We start from the raw sequence: 24,125 nt of genomic DNA, 5'->3' as shown, positions 1-24,125 counted from the left end.
TGCGATCTGTTTAAGCGTTCCAGAGTTATTACCTCATAAAGTGAGACTGCTCAGAATTGAAAAAAATTGGCCTGGTCAGGAAGGTGAAAACAGGCTTTGTACCAAAGTTATAGCCTCGGGATTTTTTAATTAGTGGTCCAAAGTAATACAACAATAAAGCATTGTTTTTTAACTTCCATGTTGCAATTTCAAAGAAGAAACAGAATAAACAGCATGTGCAGCAATAAAGGCACCCCTAATTAATACTTGGTTGTACGCACTTTGGCATTGCTGACAGCCTCCAAACATTTCTTGTAGCCATCTATAAGCTTCTTGCACTTCTCAGCTGGAATTTTCTCCCACTCTTCCTTTGCAGCTTGTTCAAGCTCTTGAATGTTTGCAGGGTTCTTTTTCCCAATGACAGATTTCAGCTCACCCCAAAGATTTTCAATGGGATTGAAGTCAGGACTCATTGCTGACCATTTTAAAACAGTCCATTTTTTTCTTTTTAAACTTTTCAACCATTTCTGTGTACTTTTGGATGTGTGCTTTGGGTCATTGTCTTGCTGGAGGACCCATGATCTTTGACTCAAACCAAGTTTTCTTACACTGGGTAGGACATTTCACTCTAAAATCTCATGATAATTCTCTGATTTCATGATTCCTGTGGTACGATCAAGGCCTCCAGTACCTAACGTAGCAAAGAAACCCCACAGCATTATGGATCCTCCACCATGCTTAACTGTGGGTAAGGTGTTCTTTTCCTTATAAGATTCATTGTGTCGTCTGTAAACAAACTGTTCCTTTGCCAGAAAGCTCTATTTTTGTTTCATCTGTCCACAGATTATTTTCCCAGAAGGATTGTGGTTTGTCAAGGTACTCTTTGGCAAAGATCAGTCGTTCCTTTTTATGTCTTTTCTTCAGCAATGGTTTCTTCCTTGGCCTTTGCCCCTAAAGCTGTGCTTGGTTTACTGTGCGGTGTATGGTACTTGTTGAAATCATGCCTCCAGACTGTTCCAAGTTGGCCTTCAGGTTTTTGGATGTTTGACGTGGTGTTTTTTAAACAATTCGCACTAACCTTCGAAGAAATCTCGTCAATTTTCCTCTTTCCCCCACGTCCAGGGAGGTTCTTGATGGTTCCATGCTTGGCAAACTTCTTAATAACATTGCATACTGTTGAGACTAGGATACCAAGGTCTTTGGAGATGGCCTTATACCCTTTGGAAGTCTTGTGTTTGCTAATAATAGCAGCTCTGATGTCCTCAGACAGCTCCTTTATCTTCACCATTGTGACAAATGAACAGGGCCTACCATGTGGCTTTTTAAAACACTGAAGTCATCTTTCATTGGCTAAGTCATGTCACATGGGCATCGACAATTAATCACAGGTGAATCTCTTTTGTAATTTACCACAGATGAGTCAAAATGTGTTTTCATACTAAATTAATGTAAAGGGTGCCAATACCAGTAACACAGCATGCTTTAGGTTTTTCTATTTTTCCCTCCCATTGTTTTTTGTTTTCAATTATTGTTTGTCATTTGCTCTTTTGTATTTAACACGAGTGCTCTATACAAAAAAACTGTTTCTCTTGATTCATCTTTTTCAGACGATATTCCACATTATTTACTTAAACTTCATGGGTGCCAATAACGATGAGCAGGACTGTACTTATTTTCCCCACTCTACATATTTTTTTTTACAATATTTCCTTCTTTTAAGTAACTTTCTTAAATTCCTGAAAATCCCTCTAAGCACTAGTCATATGATTGTGATATTTTGACTCTAGAACTAAGTTCTAAGAATGCTATGCTCTCCAAATGTTCATTAGTTCCACTGATGCTCATAGGTTTTATATTTTTTTAGAAGATTATATATTTTTTACATTTCCTTTTTCTAAGACAAATTTTCTAAAATCTTGGAAATTTCTAGGAATACTTTGTCCTCCCCTAGTGCACAATAGCTCTGCTGCGGCGGGTTTCATATTTCTTTTCAAGAATTTTTTTCACAACATTTCCTTCTCTTAGGCAACTTTTCTTAATTCCTAGAAGTCCCAGTAACAAATATTATTATTATTTTGACATTTTAACACACTGACTAAGTTCTAGGAATGCTTTGTCCTCCCCTAGTGCATAATGGTAATGCTTTGTCCTCCCCTTGTTCCGCTGCTGCAGGGTTCTTTTTTTATTAGAAATTGTTTTTACAACATTTCCTTCTCTTAAGCAACTTTCCTAAAGACCCAGAATTCCCAGTTACAAAAATTGATATGATTGTGACACTAGCACTATGTTGAAGGAATGCTATGTCCTCCCCTAGTGTATAATTGTCGTGCTGCTACTTACAGCTCTGGTTCCATGTGCAGGGAATGATGATGTAAAACTCAATTGTTTTAATGATCAAATCATCTTATTTTTACAGCCTATACAAAGATAAAGATAATACAACTGTACAGCTCTAGTACATACCCACTTTTAATTGCCAGGAAAACAGTCGTTATCACTGCAAAAACACACATCATATCAAAGTAAATAATGTCCAAATTAAACAATCAAATAAGGAAATAACATAAAAGAAAAACCAGAACAGCAACCGAGAAAAACTGGTATTCATATTAATTTCTGTGCACTGTATGGAGTTTTATGAGCGTTGTCTGATGGTATTCACATTGTACTAGGCTATCTTTTGAGGCTTCAATGACACTGTACAGTATAAGATTAGATTCCTATTTATGAAACCTCGTAACTTTGTAAAGTTAGGTAATGTAATTCTGTTTAAAAAAGACAAAAGTATCATAAAAGTATCATAACTTTATTCCTAGAAGCAAAAATGGTTTTTTTTTTTAACTGTAATTGTAGGTTTTCTATCCATCTATCTATCTATCTATCTATCTATCTATCTATCTATCTATCTATCTATCTATCATCTACAGTATCTATCTAGGACTGTAAATAACATAAATAAGATCTAAAAAAAAAATAAAACATATTTGATATTGCCATGTGTGTAACTGTACAAACTAACAAGATATCAAAGTATTTATCCCATATGATGAGTGCTAAAACATAAAAATATTGAAATAACAGAATCTATATTTTATGGTTCCTTTGCCTATGAAAAAAAATGGAATAAAAAGAGATCAAAAAGTAGTATAGACCCAATCACGGTAATGAAAAAATCTACAGCTCTTATTGCAAAGAATGTAACCCAGACACAACTCTTTTGACCGAAAATAAAAAAAGTTATAGCTTTTGGATCGTGAGGAGAAAAAAAATCAAAATTGGAGAAGGGTTCACTGGGACTCTGATCGACCAGTGACCCGAATAAAACTGGATTCAGCCATCTATCTATCTATCTATCTATCTATCTATCTATCTATCTATCCAGTGTCGGACTGGGGTGCCAAGGGCCTACCAGTAACCAACTCCAGGGCCCCACTTTTCAGCTACATGCAAATGTGACATTATCCTCAATCACAAATTTATATAACAATGAACTGGGTAGATTATTAAATGAATAATGAAATGCCTTTGTCTGTACAGAGTGATTCAAGTATATTGTGCCATGTACTGCTCGTATAAGAGGGTGGTGGCCCACCGGAGGATTCTCCTGTTCTCCTGTGGGCCAGTCCAAGCCTCTATCTATCTATCTATCTATCTCATATCTACAGAAAATGTCTAGCAGTTACTTGGTCTCTATTGATTCAGTACTATCCCTCATTGTGTGAGTGAATGCTGTAGACTGAGCCATCCCTCCACCCATTCCTCTCCTAGTTAATAAGAAGCAGAATTTATCACATCTGTCAGTCCCAATTGGCTCCTGTGCAAAAGCCTGAGCTAGAAAAACTCCGATCAATATTGCATTGTAAGCGTTGCTTGTACAGTTGAACATCCCGGCTCCTGGCACAGATATCATCCAGCTTTCCTGACACCCACCCGGTGGGCTAGTTTGTAGGAAAGAAAGATGCTTCCCAGGATTCTTGCACTGGTAATATTTGGAGTTGTGTTCCCTCTGCAGGTTGGTAGCCATTTAAAAATTGAGTATTTTTGATAGATTTGGAAAATTTCAGAACATACTAAACTTCTATGGGTCAGTGAAAGAATCAGCGGTATGTGTACTGTATGCTGTATATGTATAGTGGCCATGGCATGGCAACCTCGCAAGCTTGTTCTGTGCACATCAGGAGCTTATGAATGCAATGGATAGATTGTTTTTGAATCATCCATCCGAACTTGCTTTTGATAGAACCAATATCAAGGCTACAGTCATTCCATAATTTGATCTGGTATTAATTTTAATACTGGGTCCTTTATAGATGTAGAACTATTTTCAGTTGTCCTAAGGTTGTACAGTCCGTATTTTTCCGATTTTTAGACAGGAATTTCATGTACTTGGCTAGAGGCAGCTTTGATCAACTTTTGTTCATTTGGTCTAAGTAACCTGATAGGACACTTAGAAGAGAATATACATTTGTACTTTATTATAGCTCTAAACATTGCCTGACCAAACTGTCTTATGTCCATAGTTTTCGAGAAGCCTTGGGTAAAGAGAACCAACTTTACTTTATTATAACTCTAAACATTTCCTGACCAAACTGTCTTATGTCCATAGTTATCGAGAAGCCTTGGGTAAAGAGAACCAACTTCTTCTTAATTAAGACCAAGAAGTTTAGTAACATTTTGAGAAACCAGGCATCAATGGCTCGTATATGTTTAGGCAGCTTCTGGCTCCCATTTCCATGACTTCATTGTGCATTTGTCATCTCTTTTTATTTTGTATAGTCACCTTTATCTTCATTTTTGTGTGTTTTTGTTCTGTTTTATCTCTATCTGCATACAAAGTTCACTTTGGTTTTTCAGCCTGTCTCTGTAATGCTGGGTGCTAGTCCCGGATGCAATTTCCTACTAGATTTTACGTTATTGTTTTGTTACTGCTATGGTACGGATAGAACATTGCCATATTTCCTGTCAACTCCATTTTTTTTTTGTCGATAGGTTATAGGAAAGACCACCACAAAAGAGAATGGATATTGTTCCATTTACGAGGACTGTGGTAAAAATCCTGAGGTGACTAATCCTTTGTTCGTAACAAACATTCCTTGTGAGTCCAACACCAAAGCCAGGAAATTATCTGGGCTACACCTCAATCAACTGAAAGACGTTTGCCCGATGCTGTACAATGGTGACAATGACACATATGCCTGCTGCTCCCCTGCACAACTGCTAAGCCTTACGAATAGCTTCGCCCTTTCTATGTCCATCTTGAGTCGATGTCCGTCATGTGCTGAAAACTTTATGAACATTCATTGCCAGAATACCTGCAGCCCAAATCAGAGCACTTTCATTAATGTTGCCCGCACACACCCTTTCAATGTCAGTGGGGAAACTAAAATGGGCGTACTGGAATATGAGTGCTTTTATGAGACCCGATTTGCTGACAGAACTTTTGACTCCTGTAAGAATGTCCGCTTGCCCGCCACTGGTGGGTTTGCTATTTCTACAATGTGTGGAAGATATGGAGCAGAGTTTTGTACCACTCAACGTTGGCTTGACTTCCAAGGAGACATCAGCAATGGGTTGGCACCGCTTGTCATTGATTTCAAACTTGTAGATAATACAACTGAGGTTCGTGAAGGAATCATACCACATGATAGCACAGTGTGGAGCTGTAGTGTTGGACCAGGGGGAGATTCAGAATCTGCTTGCACTTGCCAGGACTGTAAAGAATCATGCCCAAAAGTCCCTCCACTAAAGCCACTGCCAGACCCTTTCAAACTAGGACATGTAGATGGGTACTTGATAATAAGCATTGTAGTTTTTGCTACTTTGTTGTTTTTCTTCTTAGTGTTTTTGGGTATAGATTGTGCAGCAGAAAAGTGCAAGAAAGACAAGAAAAAAAATAAAGAGCCACCACGTGTCCAACATTCTGACCTGAACTGCTCAGAGAAAGTGAGCTACATGACTAATCGATCGTTGGAGAAGGCATTTCAATGGTGGGGCACTCGTATAGCTACTTACCCTAAAACGGTCATTTGCATCAGTGTAGTAGTAGTTGCTATTCTCTCAGCGGGCATGGCTTTAATTAAATTGACTACAGATCCAGTGGAACTGTGGTCAGCACCAAACAGTAGAGCCAGACAGGAAAAGGACTTTCATGATGCAAATTTTGGTCCATTCTTCAGAACTAACCAGTTAATCATCACAGCTAAGAACCAACCTTCATACTCTTACGATTCCATCTTCTTTGGAAAACTGAATTTCAGTGGAATTCTCTCCAAGGATATCCTACTGGAACTTCTGGACCTGCAGACCCAGCTGCAAAATATTGAAGTAAGTGTACAACTACGGTCAGTTCATCTTGGAGATGAAGGTCTCAGGCAGTAGTAAGATGTTTATTTGAAAACCATTGGCAGATCACGCTAAATTTGGTGAGATCTGCTGAGAACCTGAGATCTTCAGTGGTCATACATAGAATAATATCAGCAGATCCCACTAAAATAACATGGATCTGTCAATAATCTGAATGTTAATATTTCATGTACAGTATATTTCAAGCTTAAAGGCTCAAATGTACATTAGAGAAAATCATCCAAACATACTGATTTCGATGGGACTGGCCCACTGTGTTATGCATATAGGGGCTTCTTGCCTTTCTCCTAGCAGATGATGTCAGGAGGAAGAGGGGTCGAGCATGTTGAATTTCAATGCCCCATCCTTTTGTTCTCCCTTCTTCCCATTGACAATACACGGCTTTTACCAAGCGCTCATGGGTATGAGATAATCAGGAAAAATGGCTGTGGACCAACAACTATTGAAGGTTTATGGACATCTTGAAGTAGTCACTTAACTCCAATCCTAATACATATGTTACAACTTACCGAAACTTCTAATCTTTAATGTTGATCTGATCTAATGCTCTAATACTTCTGATCTAAAGCTCAAGTGATAACTGTCCATCTAGAAGGAATAATAATTTAATGCAATCATTAAGGAGTTGGCACCTCCTGGTGGTGGTTGATATTTCCATGCCATCCTGGTACTAGGACGGACAGGTGCTTATCAACTCTTTTACTCATATCTTGCAGAATAAAACAAATAAGGGAATGTATCACCCTTTTTTTGATATCTCCCATCTGATAGCAGTATGATGTAGGGTCAGAGACCCTGATTCCAGCGATGTATCACTAGACTGGAGCTTAGGTGGCAAAAACCTGGTGACAGATTCCCTTTAAATCAGATTTTAAGCTGTTTTCCCATTCCTATATTTGCTCTGTGGAGAGAAAAACTTATGTTGTTTAGCAAAACCCATATTAATGAAGGATGGAGGACTCTTATTTCGGGCCCCTTCTTTAGGGCCACATATTGTCTTGTCTGCCTCCATGGTATTTATGCCAATGGAAAGCACCAGTGTTTCAGTAAGGAATAAATAATAGATTCAGATTTAGATCTGTGGATTAGTAAGTAATGTGATTCATAAAAAGTTCCCATTCATTCGATGTTAGCAAATAGGATTCCTTAATTTATTGCATGGGCAGCGGGGAGCACATAGTAGTATATACGTGGCTTCCTCTGTTTATCTAGATGTAGAGATATACGGTAATGTCATTCTCTGATTTACAGACTATTAAATATTGCTCAATAATTCATAGTCTACTCATACAAGTCACTATATACGCTAGTTATGTACGTTGATGTCATGGAGGCCAAGAGACATGGAGTTGCTGATGGATTTGGCATAGACTTGAAGTTGGTGTCACTCACACTGGCGTATAACACAGCCGAGTGCTCTCTGATAGATCTGCTATTATTTTCTCATGCCGATTCATCATGAAAAAACAATGTCATCATGATGTGTGGCTCTGATATTCAGATCACGCACACCCATACAAGTCTGTGGGTGCATGTGAAACATCGGACTGCACTCAGATGTCACCCCAGTTCAGTCCGATATACGTTCACATAGACTATGGAGAAGATGGACAGAGACAATGGAGAAGACGGAGACATTAAGTTCTCCATCTTCTCCTCACCAGTGCTGTGATTCTCTCATGCGTGAGAATTGGATCACACTCAGATGAAACTCGGATCAAACTCTGACAGAGTTTGAGCCGAGTGTCATTAGCATAATTGGCCCGATTTTCTCGCAAGAGGGAACATACACTCTTGTGACCCCGGCCTAAAATTGGAAATTGGTGCACGTCGGTTTTTGAAGATGAATCATTGGCCAAGGTGAATTGAAAAGTGATCACCATAGCATTAGAAAAAGTTTCTCCAGCATTTTATTAGTAATCATACACAGCAGCAGAATCTCCAGGGTTCTCAGTAATGGTGGATACCCAATGGTGATTGGCAGGAGTAGTACACATTATGGAGCAGATACTTTACAGTGATTTGCATTATTCTCTTATTCTAAAGCTCGAAGATATTCATTACTTGTCTTTGATATCAGTGATGTTTTGCTTGATTTTACATTGGCCTATTGTAATATTTATTAATACTGGAGTTTCACTTTAACATATATGCAAATTGCCTCCTCAGAGAGGAAGAGGAATTGAACTCTAGTGCCACCTATTGGAAGTAGCAATCCTAAAAGGCTATAATATTGACCCCTTTACGAGCCTTGTCATATGACTTAGGATAAAAACCAAACCAGAATCTCAGTTTGCAGAGACGTGTTTCGGGGTTCTGCCCCTAATCAGTGCAAATCATGAGATCAGATTTGACTGGGATCTAAGGGGTAAGGTTTTTCCTCCTGGAGAGTGACAATCAAGGCCTGGCATGTCAGAGTGAGAAGACATATACACCATGCATGATCCCCTGGGAAATTAAATATGCAAATTGTCTCTTCAGAGAGGAAGAGGACTTGAACTCTAGTGCCACCTATTGGAAGTAAACTCCTAAAAGTCAATATCGACTCTTTAATGAGCCTTGCCACATGACTTAGGAGAAAAGCCAAATCAGAATCTCAATTTGTAGACACAGTGTTTTGGGGTGTTGCCCCTCATCAGTGTAATACATTTTTGTAATTGTAAAGATTGTGTAATGTTTAAAAGATTGTGTATGACCAGGACACAAGACTAATGCTTGAGATAAGATGTGCTGATAGTAGAATATTTCTTTTCAAAAAATCCTAGAAGATAATTTAAGGGGTTTACTCATAAGAAGAGTTGAGAGCACATCACAGGTCACTGTCTAAACACTGGGGTGCGCTTGCTGGGACTCTCATGATCAGACATTAAGATCCCGATTCATCATTTGCGGAGGTTTTTTTTATGTCACATTTCCTTTTTTTGCTAGTGGTATTTGTAGTCGTTTTTGTGCCAAATTCTTCAAAATGGTACATACGGTTAATGAATTTTGCTTTTGCACAATGGAAAAAAGTCTTGAACCCTTTTTGTGACTTTTTAATGTGGACATTTTACAAAATGTCACAAAAATGTCACAAAAATTTCTAAGGTACATAAAATCACTTTGGGGAGGAGTGGGGTGGGAGTACAACGGAACAACAATTTTGTGGAATTTTTGAAAAGTCACACATGATGAATCAAACAAAAACATCTAGAAAAACTAAACCCACACCACAACCACAAAAAGTACAAAAAAATAAAAACAAAACAAAAAGAAAAACAAAAACAGACAAACGATGAGTTTGGGCAGATCACTGTCAGAGAATACCTATCTGTAAATTGCTGTATAATCCTTTTTTTTTTAATTTTCCCTGCCTAATATTAGGATTACAATGTGAGTCCAGCTCTTACTGGACTCATAAAATACTCCTTTTAATTTGAGGATTATACGGCCATTCTGACATGTTTTTTTAAAGTAAGTGCGCCAACCTCACCGGGTCTAGGAGATCTATTTAATAGTGTCTACAGTTTGTGTTGTAAAATCTGATGACAAATCCACTTTAAGGACACCCTTCTACTAGATAGAACACATAGTGGCACCCACTCTGGTGGTCATCTTACAACCATGTGTCAAATGGGTATAAGAAGGTTCCCCATTCATCGGAAATGTGTTCCCCCCCCCATTATTTCCTTTGATGATATCAAGGTAGGCAAGCCAAGCTTTTCTATAGATCTTGAGATACTCTTTTTGAGCAGAGGGTCATGTCTTAATTTTCTTTCCTTCCAGGTATGGTCAGAGAAGCATAAAGTGAATGTCAGCTTGAAGGATATTTGCTATGCACCCCTGAATCCTACAAATCCCACATCAACCGACTGTGCAGTAAATAGCTTGATGCAATACTTCCAGAACAACGTAACGAGGTTCAACATGGAGGTGACACAAACAACATCTGGAGAAACAGGTCGTGTTGGCTGGAGGGATCATTTCATGTATTGTGTCAAGTAAGTATTAGGTTCATTCAAGTGCTGGAGGACCAGAAATACTATACTATGGGGATATTACACATTTTGCAAGGAACTAGTGGGATAGGGATTTCACAATGCACCCCGCCATCCCTGGTTGTTCAAGTTCAGCAAAATAGATGGTCAACCATTCATGGCATTGCCTCCTTCCAACCATTTTTCAGGATTGATTTATCGTAATACTACATTTTACCCCCCCACTACCATCCCCTTCACAAATCGGCAGCATTTTCTATTCGTCAGGAAAGGCACTGTGCAGACAAAATGGAGCCCTTTCATTTTTAAGATTGGTTGGGCTGCTAGAGTCTTCAAAATATCAAATCAATGAAACCAAATATACTTTTTTTTGTTGCAGTTCACCACTGTCGTTTAAGGATATTACAGACCTGGAACTGAGCTGTATGGCAGATTACGGTGCGCCGGTCTTCCCCTTCCTCGCCGTGGGTGGTTATGATGGTAACACTCTCTTATTTTATATATAGTAACTTAGGTCTCATGTAGTTAAAGCAAACGAAGGTATCTAGCCGCTTGGATATAGAACTTCTCTAATTTATTAGTACAGTTTGAAAGGTTCCAGCTACATTAAAAATATTGCATGAAGGCAAAAATGTACGCGTTTTAGACAAACAAGTGTCCTTAGACATGGTATACTCATGTAGTTAAGGCAGAAATTTGGAGAATTACCAGTTGCAACCAGTTGGATTATTCTTTCCATTTTTAATCCAATAATTAAAGCTAGAACTAATCATCGATTCATCGTATACTAGATATCGCATTAGTGTAGCTCTGAACAGAATTGCCCTCTTTAAGCCAGACTCAGAAGTGTTGGCCTGGATCATTCTTGTATCATTTAGTTGGCAAATCATTCGAATGACTGTCATGGAGGAGATATGTATAACTTTTGTTGGCTATGTCTACTTATGGCTTTGGATTTTGGTCATTAATTAATTGGAGGCTATGAAAAAACTTTGAATATGGCCAAAATTACAGTTTCAATGAATTGTTATCCAGATTTATAATAATTCAGATTGGGAGCTAGGAGATTTATTCCGGTATGGCTAAAATATTTTGCCATTCAGTCGTTTTGGAAGGACAGGTGACAACTTCTGGCTAGCTTCTCACTAGTATCTCCAATAATCTTTTACTCTTTGCCCTCAGACAACCGTTTCTCGGAATCCGAAGCTTTGATTTTGACCATTTCTTTGAACAATTTCCCACGTTCTGACCCTAAGTTTGACTATGTCATGGTTTGGGAGCAGAAATTCCTAGACATTCTGCGAGAATATTTGGACAATCCAAAAAGTAATTTCACCTTTGCATACATGGCAGAAGTAAGTGTCTTTCCACACCAGCATTAACGAAACTTATGGATAAGTATATAGGCTTGACCAAGTATGAGAATTTTCATTTTCATTGGAATTTTTGACATTTTCCTGCACTTGGTATTTTATTGACAGTAGTTTTCAACTATTTCATATTCAAACATCACCTGTTAACTTTACTTCAGTCTTTGTCTGTTAAAATTCTCTTCTTTTTCAGTAATATCTCATTTTGTTTTGTCAACAGAGATCTCTGGAGGATGAAATCAGTCGAACCACAACGGAAGACATTCCCATTTTTGCCATTAGTTACCTGGTGATCTTCTTGTACATTGCCTTTGCCCTGGGAGAGTACAGCAGTTGTCGGAGAGTGCTGGTGAGACAAACTTCATATTTTTTATTTCGCACATATCAATTAGATTTTTTTTTTGTTAGACCTGTTCAAATTTTGCAGAATCCATTGATTGGCTGGGCTGGAGTATGATGTCAAGAGAATGCTAAAAATGTACACTTTAGAATTTTCCTGCACACGGAAAAGAGGGGCTCACCCTCCTGAGAAGCTTGTGTTACACGGGAGCACTACTGGCAATGTGGCCGCGTACCATGATAAAAAAAAAATTGTACTTCTCCTCTATTGCAATCACCTGGCTCTTGCCAAAGCATAGTTGAAAGGCAAGGTGCTCAAAAACTGTTTCTGCCTATCCACCCTCTGACTCTGGCTACCACTTACCTCTCCATGTGTGTCATTCCCAGAGTATAAAATGTTCTTCGAGGTAAGATTTTAGCCTCTATGACTGAATTAGATTTACATTAGACCCTTTCGATAGATCTTCTCCTTAGTAAGTTCTTGTTCCAAGTTTGGGCATGGTCATCCCTGATGCTCGCTTCAATCCACTTCTATCCTCATAGGACAGTTTGCATGCCTACATGAATCTGGTAGACCAATTCAATGATAAATTGGGCAGCTTCAAACATTAGCCCAACACGCCAAACATACCAATACTTTAACCTGAGCCAGCTTTCTTCTGACAGTATATACAGTTGTGCTGAAAAGTTTACATACCCCGGCAGAATTTTTCCTTTCTTGGCCTTGTTTCAGAGAATATGAACGATAACAAAAAAACTTTTTCTCCACTCATGGTTATTGGTTGGGTGAAGCCATTTATTGTCAAACTACTGTGTTTTCTCTTTTTAAATCTTAATGACAACCAAAAATATCCAAATGACCCATATCAAAAGTTCACATACCCTGGTGATTTTAGCCTGATAACATGCACAGAATTTGACACAAATGGGTTTGAATGGCTACTAAAGGTAACATCTTCACCTGTTACCTGTTTGCTTGTAATCAGTGTGTGTGCATAAAAGCTGAGTGAGTTTCTGGGATCCAGACAGACTCATGCATCTTTCATATAACCACTGACGTTTCTGGATTGTGAGTCATGTGGAAATCAAAAGAATTGTCAATGGATCTACAGGAAAAGGGAGTTCAATTGTTGTATCGCTCATCACTAATCGGGATACCTACACTATTAAAAGAACCAGACTAAGTCCTCCAAATGTTTCTTCTACTCTTATAGAATTGTGCTCAAAAGTTTACATACCCCTGCAGAATTTTTCCTTTCTTGGCCTTGTTTCAGAGAATATGAATGAAACACAGGAAAGGGATACAAAAAAATATCCAAGGAATTAATAATGCCAGTCAGCAGTGTTGAAACTGTGATTAACAAATGGAAAATCAGGGGCTCTGTAAAAACCAAACCACGGTCAGGTGGACCAACAAAAATTTCGGCCACAACTGCAAGGAAAATTGTTCGGGATGCAAAGAAAAACACACAAATAACATCGGCTGAAATTCAGGACTCTCTGAAAACTTGCTGTGTGGCTGTTTCAAGATGCATGATAAGGAGGCTGCATGGTCGAGTCGCCAGAAGAAAGCCATTACTGTGCAAATGCCACAAAGTATCTCGCCTACAATACGCCAAACAGCACAGAGACAAGCCTCAAAACTTCTGGAACAAGGTAATTATGAGTGATGAGACCAAAATGTAACTTTTTGTCCACAACCATAAACTCTACATTTGGAGAGAGGTCAACAAGGCCTATGATGAAAGGAACATCATTCCTACAGTAAAGCACAGAGGTGGATCACTGATGTTTTGGGGATGTGTGAGCTACAAAGGCACAGGAAACTTGGTAAAAGTTGAAGGAAAGATGAATGCAGCACATTATCAGCAAATACTGGATGCAAATTTGCACTCATCATCCCAGAAGCTGCGCATGGAATGTACTTGGACGTTCCAATATGACAACGATCCAAAACACAAGGCCAAGTCGACCTGTCATTGGCTACAGCAGAACAAAGTGAAGGTTCTGGAGTGGCCATCTCAGTCTCCTGACCTCAATATCATTGAGCCACTCTGGGGAGATCTCAAGCGCACAGGAATTTCCAGGAACTGGAGGCTTTTTTCCAATAAGAATGGGAAGCTTTACCATCTGAGAAAACAAAGAACCTCATCCACAACTACCACAAAAGACGTTAAGCTGTCATTGATGTTAGAGGGAGCAATACACGGTATTAAGAACTGGGGTATTTGAACTTTTGATCAGGTTCATTTGGATGTTTTTGGTTGTCATTAAGATTTAAAAAGAGAAAACACAGTAGTTTGACAATAAATGGCTTCACCCAACCAATAACCATGAGTGGAGAAAAAGTTTTTTTGTTATCATTCATATTCTCTGAAACAAGGCCAAGAAAGGAAAAATTCTGCAGGGTTATGTAAACTTTTGAGCACAATTGTATAAGAGTAGAAGAAACATTTGGAGGACTTAGTCTGGTTCTTTTAATAGTGTAGGTATCCCGATTAGTGATGAGCGAGCATGCTTGTTACTCGAGATTTAAGAGCATGCTCGGGTGTTTTCCGAGTATCTTCAGCGTGCTCGGCTATTATGTTTTAATCACTTCGTGCTCATGAATTGCGACTGTTTCACAGCTTTAATACATGTGAGGAATATCTACTTCTTAGGCATTCCTCACATGTATTAAAGCTGTCAAACAGTCGCAAATCATGAGCAATGAGTGACTAAAACATAACACCAAGCACTGCTGAAGATACTCGGAGAGCACCCGAGCTCGCCAAAAGGGTTAACAGAACATACTCGCTCATCACTAATCCTGATGTTCAGAACCTATATAGTCAATTGTCATCAAGGGTGGGCTTCTCCATACTTTCATGATGTCAAGATCAACCAAAGCCTAAGACTTCTACCAAAGGAGAATAAGATATCCAAACCAGACCTTTTCTGAACTAGTAAGAAAATAACCCGAAGGAAGACCAGTCAGACAATTATATTTCAAAAATGTTCTTTCAGTCAAATTCATGCTCTTGTACCTTATAGTTTATAACTCCATCGCACACCATTGTAATGACTATTACTTTTCCTCAGGTGGACTCTAAAGTGACCCTCGGTCTGGGTGGAATTCTGGTTGTCTTAGGAGCCGTTTTGGCAGCAATGGGTTTCTTTAGCTACATTGGGATAGAATCATCACTGATCATTGTGGAAGTTGTGCCTTTCTTGGTTCTAGCAGTGGGAGCTGATAACATTTTTATCTTTGTCCTTGAGCTTCAGGTAAAACAATTTCTTTAAAAATCTCATCATTACTGAAATCTATCTAGTCTTCTTGAGATAAATGGGCTGACCATACAAAAAGAAACCAGGAACATATGTACAGTACCATGAATATGTAGATCATTAGAAGAGAGCTACAGCTTAGGTTGGCTGAAGTGGGACCCTGAATCCTAATCTTAACAAACATGGGCCTGATGAACTTCCCTAGGTCGATGTCAGATTTTTAAGCGAACAAAGAGACTTCCTTCTTCAATAAAGGAGCAATCAAGGGGATCATTCCTCCTATTTATTTCCCTGAGCAGAAACGTATATTCACCCAACTATGTGTGGATGCCTCATTTCAGTTTACCATGAAAATTATATATTATATATATGTTACCGTATATTAAGTCCAATAAGTTCTTATCTACAGTATAAAAAATGTTCTTCTTTCAGAGAGATGAACGTCGGGAGGGTGAACGACGAGAGGAACACATTGGAAGGGTCCTTGGTGGTGTGGCCCCCAGCATGCTACTTTGCAGCCTGTCGGAGTCGCTGTGCTTTTTCTTGGGTAATAATAGCTTTAATGTGTCTACTAGGGTGTAGCTATCATTGTAGACTTGCTTTCAGGTTTTAACATTTTCTGCACCATGTCACATCTTGAATTACCTTCTTTGGTGCAGGTTCCCTGACACAAATGCCTGCTGTTCGGACCTTCGCCCTGAATGCCGCCCTTTCCATCCTCTTTGATTTCATCCTGCAGATCTCCATGTTTGTGGCCCTCGTGTCTTTAGATGCTAAGCGGCAAGAGGTAACATGAGGAACCTGGGGCACCGGGGTGAAGACTACATCATGGGCAGATGCCGGGTTAGGATAACATTATACATTACCTCATATGATTGATCATTATTTCCACTGTACTCTTCCAATAGGCGAATAGATTTGATTTCTGCTGCTGTGTCAAAAGCAAAACTGAAAAACCCAAGAAGAAATCTAAGGGGCTTCTGGTCTCTTTCATGAAGAAAGTCTATTGTCCCATTCTTCTGAATTCATTCAGCCGAGTGATAGTGGTGAGTAATCGATAATCCATAATGCCCAATTTAGTATCTTTTTTATCTGCACATGATCCATTACTTTGCTTTTGTACTTCCACGTTACATCCCCTACTGATCGCCGTGTGCTTCTCTCTTCACAGATGATTTTGTTCATCTTCCTCTTCTGCTGTGGGATATATTTCATGATGTATTCTCGCGTGGGCCTAAATCAGGAGCTGTCTGTACCCCTGGTAAATAGATTATTTATCTCTGCATACATGATACCAAACCAAAGTGATGCTGACCGATGCAGAAATGGATGATAAGCTTGGGTCTGGGGTCTTTTCCACCTTTATAACACTATGAAAACTGATTGTCACAGTGGTAAAAGCGCTATTGTAAGCGGGTTTTCCATTTTAGAAAACCCAAATTATGTACCGTATTATAGGACTTTGAGCTAATAGAGAGGGGCCCTCTGTTTAGGATCCCATCATTTCATTTACAAGGAGCGTCCCTTTCTGTGGAGGACCTGTCCTGACCTGCTTTACACACACACACACCATGACTTTGAATGGACTCTGTGTAATACTTCATTTCTCCTGTGGTGGTGCTGCAGGGAATTTGAACACTTGCTGACAAGGTTTTCTTCAAATTAGAGATGATCACTGAGGGCTAAAGCTGGAAACTTTATGATCTTCTTGTGGTCCAAGGAATCGTTCTAACTTATAGAGATTGAGCAGCTTGGAAAACCCCTTTAAAGCGACACTTTTGCATAGCATGCAGTACAGATTCTGGGAGTTCATGCTGCAGTACTTCTGCAGGGTTGGGATAATGAAGTGTCTAGGGTGCCAGCTTGAGGGGGTGTAATTTTTGATGGGGCATAAGGAGTGTCAGACAGAAGAACTTTAGGCCCACCAGAGGATTTGATTCTGAGGGCCCATCTTTATCCCCTACTAAAGAGCCCCATAGCAACTGCAAGGTTTGCACTATGAACTCTCCTGAAGGAGAAGCCAGGGCCCACCGGAGGATTCACCGGTTATCTGGTGGGGCAGTCCAACCCTGGGCATAATGACCAATTACATTTAGTGCACTGGAGAAAAAAATAGCACTTACCATAGAGCAATAGGCTTTGCCTATTGGACTGATTAAAGTGAACCTGTCAACACAATTCAACCCCCAAACTGTTTTTATGGTCATGTTGCTCTCTGAAAGATAATGTCATCCACACCTTTATTTATGTATTTATGCAATATGTTGCTCCCTGACTAAAAAAAAAATCCAGCTGTTTAATTCATATTCAACTTTGGCTCTGGGTGTGGTCAGAGCACTTCCAAAGCCTCTGCCTCCTGACTATTCTCCACACAGCTCCACCTTCCCCTGTTTGATTGACAGCTCACCGGCTTGACCCCACAGTCAGTGAGCAGTACATCAAGCAGAGGAAGATATGGCTGGGTGGGAAATAGTGCTGGGGAGGCTGAGGCTTGGGAAGTTCATAGTATCTGGGGATAGGAATTTAACCCTTAGGCCACGTTCACACGTTCAGTATTTGGTCAGTTTTTTACCTCAGTATTTGTAAGCCAAAACCAGGAGTGGGTGATAAATACAGAAGTGGTGACGTGTTTCTATTATACTTTTCCTCTGATTGTTCCGCTCCTGGTTTTGTCTTACAAATACTGAGGTAAAAAACTGACCAAATACATAATGTGTGAACGTGGCCTTATGGTAAGTGACGCTTTATTTTATTTTTATACATATCTATACACGTTCCTCTCCAAAAATTCTAACCCCTTTGTCTGGGCTGTATTTATTATTTGAGTGATTTTTGTATGTTGGAGAGGTGTTATCGCATTGGCCAAAGTCCAGCTAAAATTCGGCTTTCCCTCTTGAGAGTAACTGGAAGCTACAAAGTGCAGTCCATGATACAATGTGATGTGGGAGAAGACCTCCTAGAGAGGGAAGACTATAAATACGCCAATAGGGTCTTTTCAAACGATGTATTAAGATTTGTATCGATTTCTGCTGCGGATTTGCTGCTGACAGCTCTGAAAGTTTAATATAGAAATGCAACGTATTTTCTTTCATACATCAAATTTTTGCATGAATTATCTCTCCACAGGATTCCTATGTACTTAATTATTTTAATAATCTGAATACGTATTTTGAGGTCGGAGTCCCTACGTACTTTGTGACCACAGCTGGATATAACTTTTCCTCATTAGATGGAATAAATGGTATCTGCTCCAGCGCAGGCTGTGATAATAACTCAATGACACAGAAGATACAGTATGCTACTGATTATCCGGACAGGTAAATGCTGCTGAGATAAGCGTGACATTGAACCTTGAGATGAATATCCTAGCTTGTTTCATCTAGTATATACTTATAGTATAGTATTTTTTGTGGGGTGGTGTAGTGGTCACAGCTAAAATGCTCATATTGTACTTGCCAACAGTGTGCACCCCTGACCATTGCTATACTTGGTACTGATGATGATCTCATTGCAATAATCCAATGATCTTAAAGGGAACCTGTCAGGGTGATATTAATACTGAAACTAGTCGTATTCCTGTAAAGACCCAAGTTGCAAAATAAAAAGTATGCTTGTCTTGTTGGAAGAGTACTAAGGAAATGCTGATAAACTATGAATGCATCAACACCCCCCAGTGCAAATTCAGGGTAATTTACGTGTGAATTCAAAGCTTAAAAAGGACCTGTTACTTGCTTAAAAAATTGCGTTAAATACCTTCTAAGAATCTCTGACCTTTCCTGATTCTGCCGCTCTTTTCTGTTTTGCGCTGCGTCACTCCATTGCAGAGATATTCATATTTGATTCTTCTGGAGCGCACTATGTGAAATCTCTGTTTTGCGGTCCAACTGGGCGTTACTTCAGACTCTTCTTTTGGGGCGTGTACTTTCATCCCTCCCTACCAGATTCTGCCAATCACAGCTTGAGACTGCTAGACTGCTAGATCAGATGCTTGCTGAGCTGTGATTGGCAGCGTCTGAGAGGGAGGGATGAAAGCACACTCCCGTTGAGAAGACACTGAAGAAATGCCCAGTTGGACTGCAAGGCAGAGATTTTACATAGTGCACTACAGAAAAAAAAAGTAAATATCTCTTCAATGGAGCAACGCAGAGCAAGACGGAAAAGAAAGCCAGAATCAGGGAAGCTTAGGGATTTTCATAAAGTATTTAACTATTTTTCAGAGGAAATGACAGGTGCTCTTTAATTTCTCAGGGACGGCACATCGGATTACTACAAGCCAGGTCTCATTTTTATTGTTGTACTAAGATTCAAACAGTCATAACACTAGTTTCAGTAATAAAATTCCCCTGGCAGGTTCCAATTTAATAGTTTGGCCTCTGAATATCCAGAATTGAATGTTAGGACATGTGATATAAATCTTGCCATAGATGCACTGTTAATTACACCAATCAGATAATAATTAGTCGGTTTGATTATTGGTGCCTCTTGCTAGAAACATATTATATATACCATAATATAATATAATATATATATATATATATATATATATAAAATGTATAATAGATTATTTATATATGTATTTGATGTATGGTAAAAGTAATCTAACAAAAAAATTACAGTGACTTTCACTATAGAAAGTTTAGACCATCAAAAAAAGAATCTGACTTGGTGGGATGTGAAGACTATCAAATAAATGCAGGGAGTGTACTGTCTCTCCCTAATGGTAGCTATTGGAAAAATAACTACCTTGCTAACTGCTACGTGTGAATGGAATGTAAGGATTATCTACCTCATCTGTGCTCTTCCTTCATCATTGTGCTATCTACTGTTCACACCCTGAGTCACAGCTTATCTCAGGTGAAAGCCCAGTTACCTCTGTGCACACTCACTCATCTAATCATACCCTTGATTGTGTATAATACATAGAATAGTCTTTGGACTTCATTGCAATTCATTAAATATAACACTGATTATTATAATTATTGTTCCTGGAAATTGAAGAATTTTACAACTTGGTCTTAACACTTGTGAACGATATTTAAAGGGGTATTCCCATATTGTATATTCATGATATATATCAACAGCATATCCCATAAATGTATAGTAGATGCAGGTCCCATCAAAAACCGGTCCCAAAGCTTGTTACTATCAGTATAGTCTGAATTTTCATTCATTTTTTTTCAATTACTGAAAGCAGCATGCAATGGGGCTTAATTTATGAGATAAATAATGGTCCTATTGACCCTATACAGAGAAATCTAGGAGGTTAACTATTATAATACAAACGTAAAATTCAAAGATCTGTGGGCGCCCAACATCTGTCACCACCATCGTGCACAACTGAAAACTGCTCCGACAGCGGCTGGAGCTAAGCGCAGTACAGGTCGGAACGCAGCAGCGCCATACATGTTTCACTGGCTGCTGTGAGTACTGCACTTTATCTTCCACTCAAGCAATGATGGCGACTGCTGTGTTTTGCCCTTACATCGCTTATATCTTTGCAGTGTTCAGCTGACCTGTAGTGGTGCCGGGTGTCGGATCCCCTCCAATCTCATATTGATGATGCTACATGGATAACTCATCAATTATTCAGTACTGGACAACCCCTTTAATGGCATATTCGCAGGATATGGGAATACCCATTGAAGGGTAGATGCACACCTGGTGAAAAAAAAATCTCTTGTGGATCTTTTGTCAATTCCACAACAAAAATCCAAATATGTAGAAGATTGTGCTGTGGATTTATTTTGGATTTCACCCTACACAGGATACGGAATTTTTCAGCATGGGGTTTCAAGACCTCATTCACATGGATTGTACCTTATTTGCTTTAGTTTTGCGGTTCAGGTTCCACACTGTACCATATAATAAATTGTAAAAAAAAATCTCGTTCTGGTCTTGTACATTGTTCTCCTATTGAGCTGAAACAACATTAATTATTGTATGGCTCTGTCTCTTTTCAGATCTTACTTGGCGGTCCCAGCTTCGTCCTGGGTTGATGATTTTCTGGATTGGCTAAATCCCATATCGGATTGCTGCAGATTATTTAACAGCAATGGCACATTCTGCTCCTCCACTTCCCGTAAGTATTAGCTACGGCATGAGAAGGAACACAAAACAATCACAACACAACTACCCGGTAATAATGTCTTATTTGGATGAGTTTTTGTAATGAATAGCAGTGTAGATGTCTTTAGGGTAGGATTCCATGATGTGGCTGAAAACCATTCCTACATGAGGTGGAGAATGAAGGCACAATTTTCCAGAAAAGTTGAGTTATTACCAGGAGCCCTAACTCAAATTTAGACGTTTCTGGCACTCAGTCTAGAACAGAAGTAATACACAAGTTTGTGATTTCCAACAATCTCCTACAATTGCCTGAGTGTTCATTTATTTATACCCTTCATGAATATAGGCGTTCTTTACATAAAGTTAGAGGGTTCATACATAATAGCAGAATTCATAGTTAGGTAATTTGTGAAAGACAATCCCTGTGTCCTCTCAGCCCTAAACAGTTCCCGTTTTAGTATATTCTGGTTAGATCTACCACATTTGGAGACCTGAAGACATTAACCCCTTCCTTACTCTAACATCAGCAAATTCAAAAAACCCCAATATACATTAGAGCAAAGTCGGCCAAATCTCCCCCAACAGATGATGTTGGGGTAAAGGCAAATCAGACATGTTGAATTGAAACACTTTTGTCTCTCCCCATTGAAAAAAACATAAATTTCAAAGATTCCGCAACATAAAGACGTCCCATCGATGTACAGTACAGACCAAAAGTTTGGACACACCTTCTCATTTAAAGATTTTTCTGTATTTTCATGACTATGAAAATTGTACATTCACACTGAAGGCATCAAAACTATGAATTAACACGTGTGGAATTATATACTTAACAAAAAAGTGTGAAACAACTGAAAATATGTCTTATATTCTAGGTTCTTCAAAGTAGCCATCTTTTGCTTTGATGACTGCTTTGCACACTCTTGGCATTCTCTTGATGAGCTTCAAGAGGTAGTCACTGGAAATGGTCTTCCAACAATCTTGAAGGAGTTCCCAGAGATGCTTAGCACTTGTTGGCCCTTTTGCCTTCACTCTGCGGTCCAGCTCACCCCAAACCATCTCGATTGGGATCAGGTCTGGTGACTGTGGAGGCCAGGTCATCTGGTGTAGCACCCCATCACTCTCCTTCTTGGTCAAATAGCCCTTATACAGACTGGAGGTGTGTTTGGGGTCATTGTCCTGTTGAAAAATAAATCATGGAACCAACTAAACGCAAACCGGATGGAATAGCATGCCGCTGCAAGATGCTGTGGTAGCCATGCTGGTTCAGTATGCCTTCAATTTTGAATAAATCCCCAACAGTGTCACCAGCAAAGCACCCCCACACCATCACACCTCCTCCTCCATGCTTCACGGTGGGAACCAGGCATGTAGAGTCCATCCGTTCACCCTTTCTGCATCGCATAAAGACACTGTTGGTTGGAACCAAAGATCTCAAATTTGGACTCATCAGACCAAAGCACAGATTTCCACTGGTCTAGTGTCCATTTATTGTGTTCTTTAGCCCAAACAAGTCTCTTCTGCTTGTTGCCTGTCCTCAGCAGTGGTATCCTAGCAGCTATTTTACCATGAAGGCCTGCTGCACAAAGTGTCCTCTTAACAGTTGTTGAAGAGATGTGTCTGCTGCTAGAACTCTATGTGGCTTTGACCTGGTCTCTAATCTGAGCTGCGGTTAACCTGCGATTTCTGAGGCTGGTGACTCGGATAAACTTATCCTCAGAAGCAGAGGTGACTCTTGGTCTTCCTTTCCTGGGGCAGTCCTCATGTGAGCCAGTTTCTTTGTAGCTCTTGATGGTTTTTGCAACTTCACTTGGGGACACTTTCAAAGTTTTCCCAATTTTTCACACTGACTGACCTTCATTTCTTAAAGTAATGATGGCCACTCATTTTTCTTTACTTAGCTGCTTTTTTCTTGCCATAATACAAATTCTAACAATCTATTCAGTAGGACTATCAGCTGTGTATCCACCAGACTTCTGCACAACACAACTGATGGTCCCAATCCCATTTATAAGGCAAGAAATCCCACTTATTAAACTTGACAGGGCACACCTGTGAAGTGAAAACCATTTCCGGTGACTACCTCTTGAAGCTCATCAAGAGAATGCCAAGAGTGTGCAAAGCAGTCATCAAAGAAAAAGATGGCTACTTTGAAGAACCTAGAATATAAGACATATGTTCAGTTGTTTCACACTTTTTTGTTAAGTATATAATTCCACATGTCTTAATTCATAGTTTTGATGCCTTCAGTGTGAATGTACAATTTTCATAGTCATGAAAATACAGAAAAATCTTTAAATGAGAAGGTGTGTCCAAACTTTTGGTCAGTACTGTACCTATCTGCAGCAGGCCCTATGTATGCCATAAATGTCTGACAAGTGAAGTAGGGGCACGTTTCTGACTGACTCCTCCACCTATTTGGAGAACAGGGGTCCTCTCATCCACATTCTGCCAGGCGTAACTTTCACATGACCTCCTCGTTGAGGCTTTACCTGGTCGCCAGTGGTGTGACTCCTATATAGAAGACATGTTGTAAGGTATATGCATGGGATGTCTACTATGGGAAAACATCATCTTTAACGCTTTATTCACATATCGTTTCGTGAACACATCAGAGATATGTTCCAGGAAAACAAAGGCTAAATGTATTCATAGGACCTCACGTAGACAGTGTATGACAATAGGGTATCTTTTTTGTCTTATGCTTCACCAGAAAAGCATAGTCTGCTGTACTTTTCTATATAGTGGGAGAACATAGACAACG

At 39.4% G+C, this 24,125-nt stretch overlaps 1 protein-coding gene across 1 annotated transcript in view; it reads left to right on the top strand.

Moving 5' to 3' along the window:
• Positions 1–3,758: 3,758 nt before the first annotated feature.
• NPC1L1 (NPC1 like intracellular cholesterol transporter 1) overlaps positions 3,759–24,125 on the top strand; it is a 34,062-nt gene continuing 13,695 nt past the window's right edge. Inside the window, exons 1-13 of the mRNA XM_073653765.1 lie at positions 3,759–3,991; positions 4,969–6,303; positions 10,108–10,322; positions 10,699–10,799; positions 11,502–11,674; positions 11,910–12,038; positions 15,110–15,292; positions 15,728–15,842; positions 15,955–16,082; positions 16,204–16,341; positions 16,467–16,556; positions 18,422–18,612; positions 21,256–21,374. Coding sequence (XP_073509866.1) covers positions 3,938–3,991; positions 4,969–6,303; positions 10,108–10,322; positions 10,699–10,799; positions 11,502–11,674; positions 11,910–12,038; positions 15,110–15,292; positions 15,728–15,842; positions 15,955–16,082; positions 16,204–16,341; positions 16,467–16,556; positions 18,422–18,612; positions 21,256–21,374 — 2,971 coding nt within the window. The 5' untranslated portion in view covers positions 3,759–3,937. The remainder of the gene's footprint in view (positions 3,992–4,968; positions 6,304–10,107; positions 10,323–10,698; positions 10,800–11,501; positions 11,675–11,909; positions 12,039–15,109; positions 15,293–15,727; positions 15,843–15,954; positions 16,083–16,203; positions 16,342–16,466; positions 16,557–18,421; positions 18,613–21,255; positions 21,375–24,125) is intronic.

The sequence above is a fragment of the Phyllobates terribilis genome, unplaced genomic scaffold, assembly GCF_046119375.1.
Source record: "Phyllobates terribilis strain yellow unplaced genomic scaffold, ASM4611937v1 Scaffold_11__3_contigs__length_659146591, whole genome shotgun sequence".
NCBI classification, from domain to species: domain Eukaryota; kingdom Metazoa; phylum Chordata; class Amphibia; order Anura; family Dendrobatidae; genus Phyllobates; species Phyllobates terribilis.
Note: the sequence above shows the minus strand (reverse complement) of the source record. Positions and strands in the feature narration are given on the sequence as shown.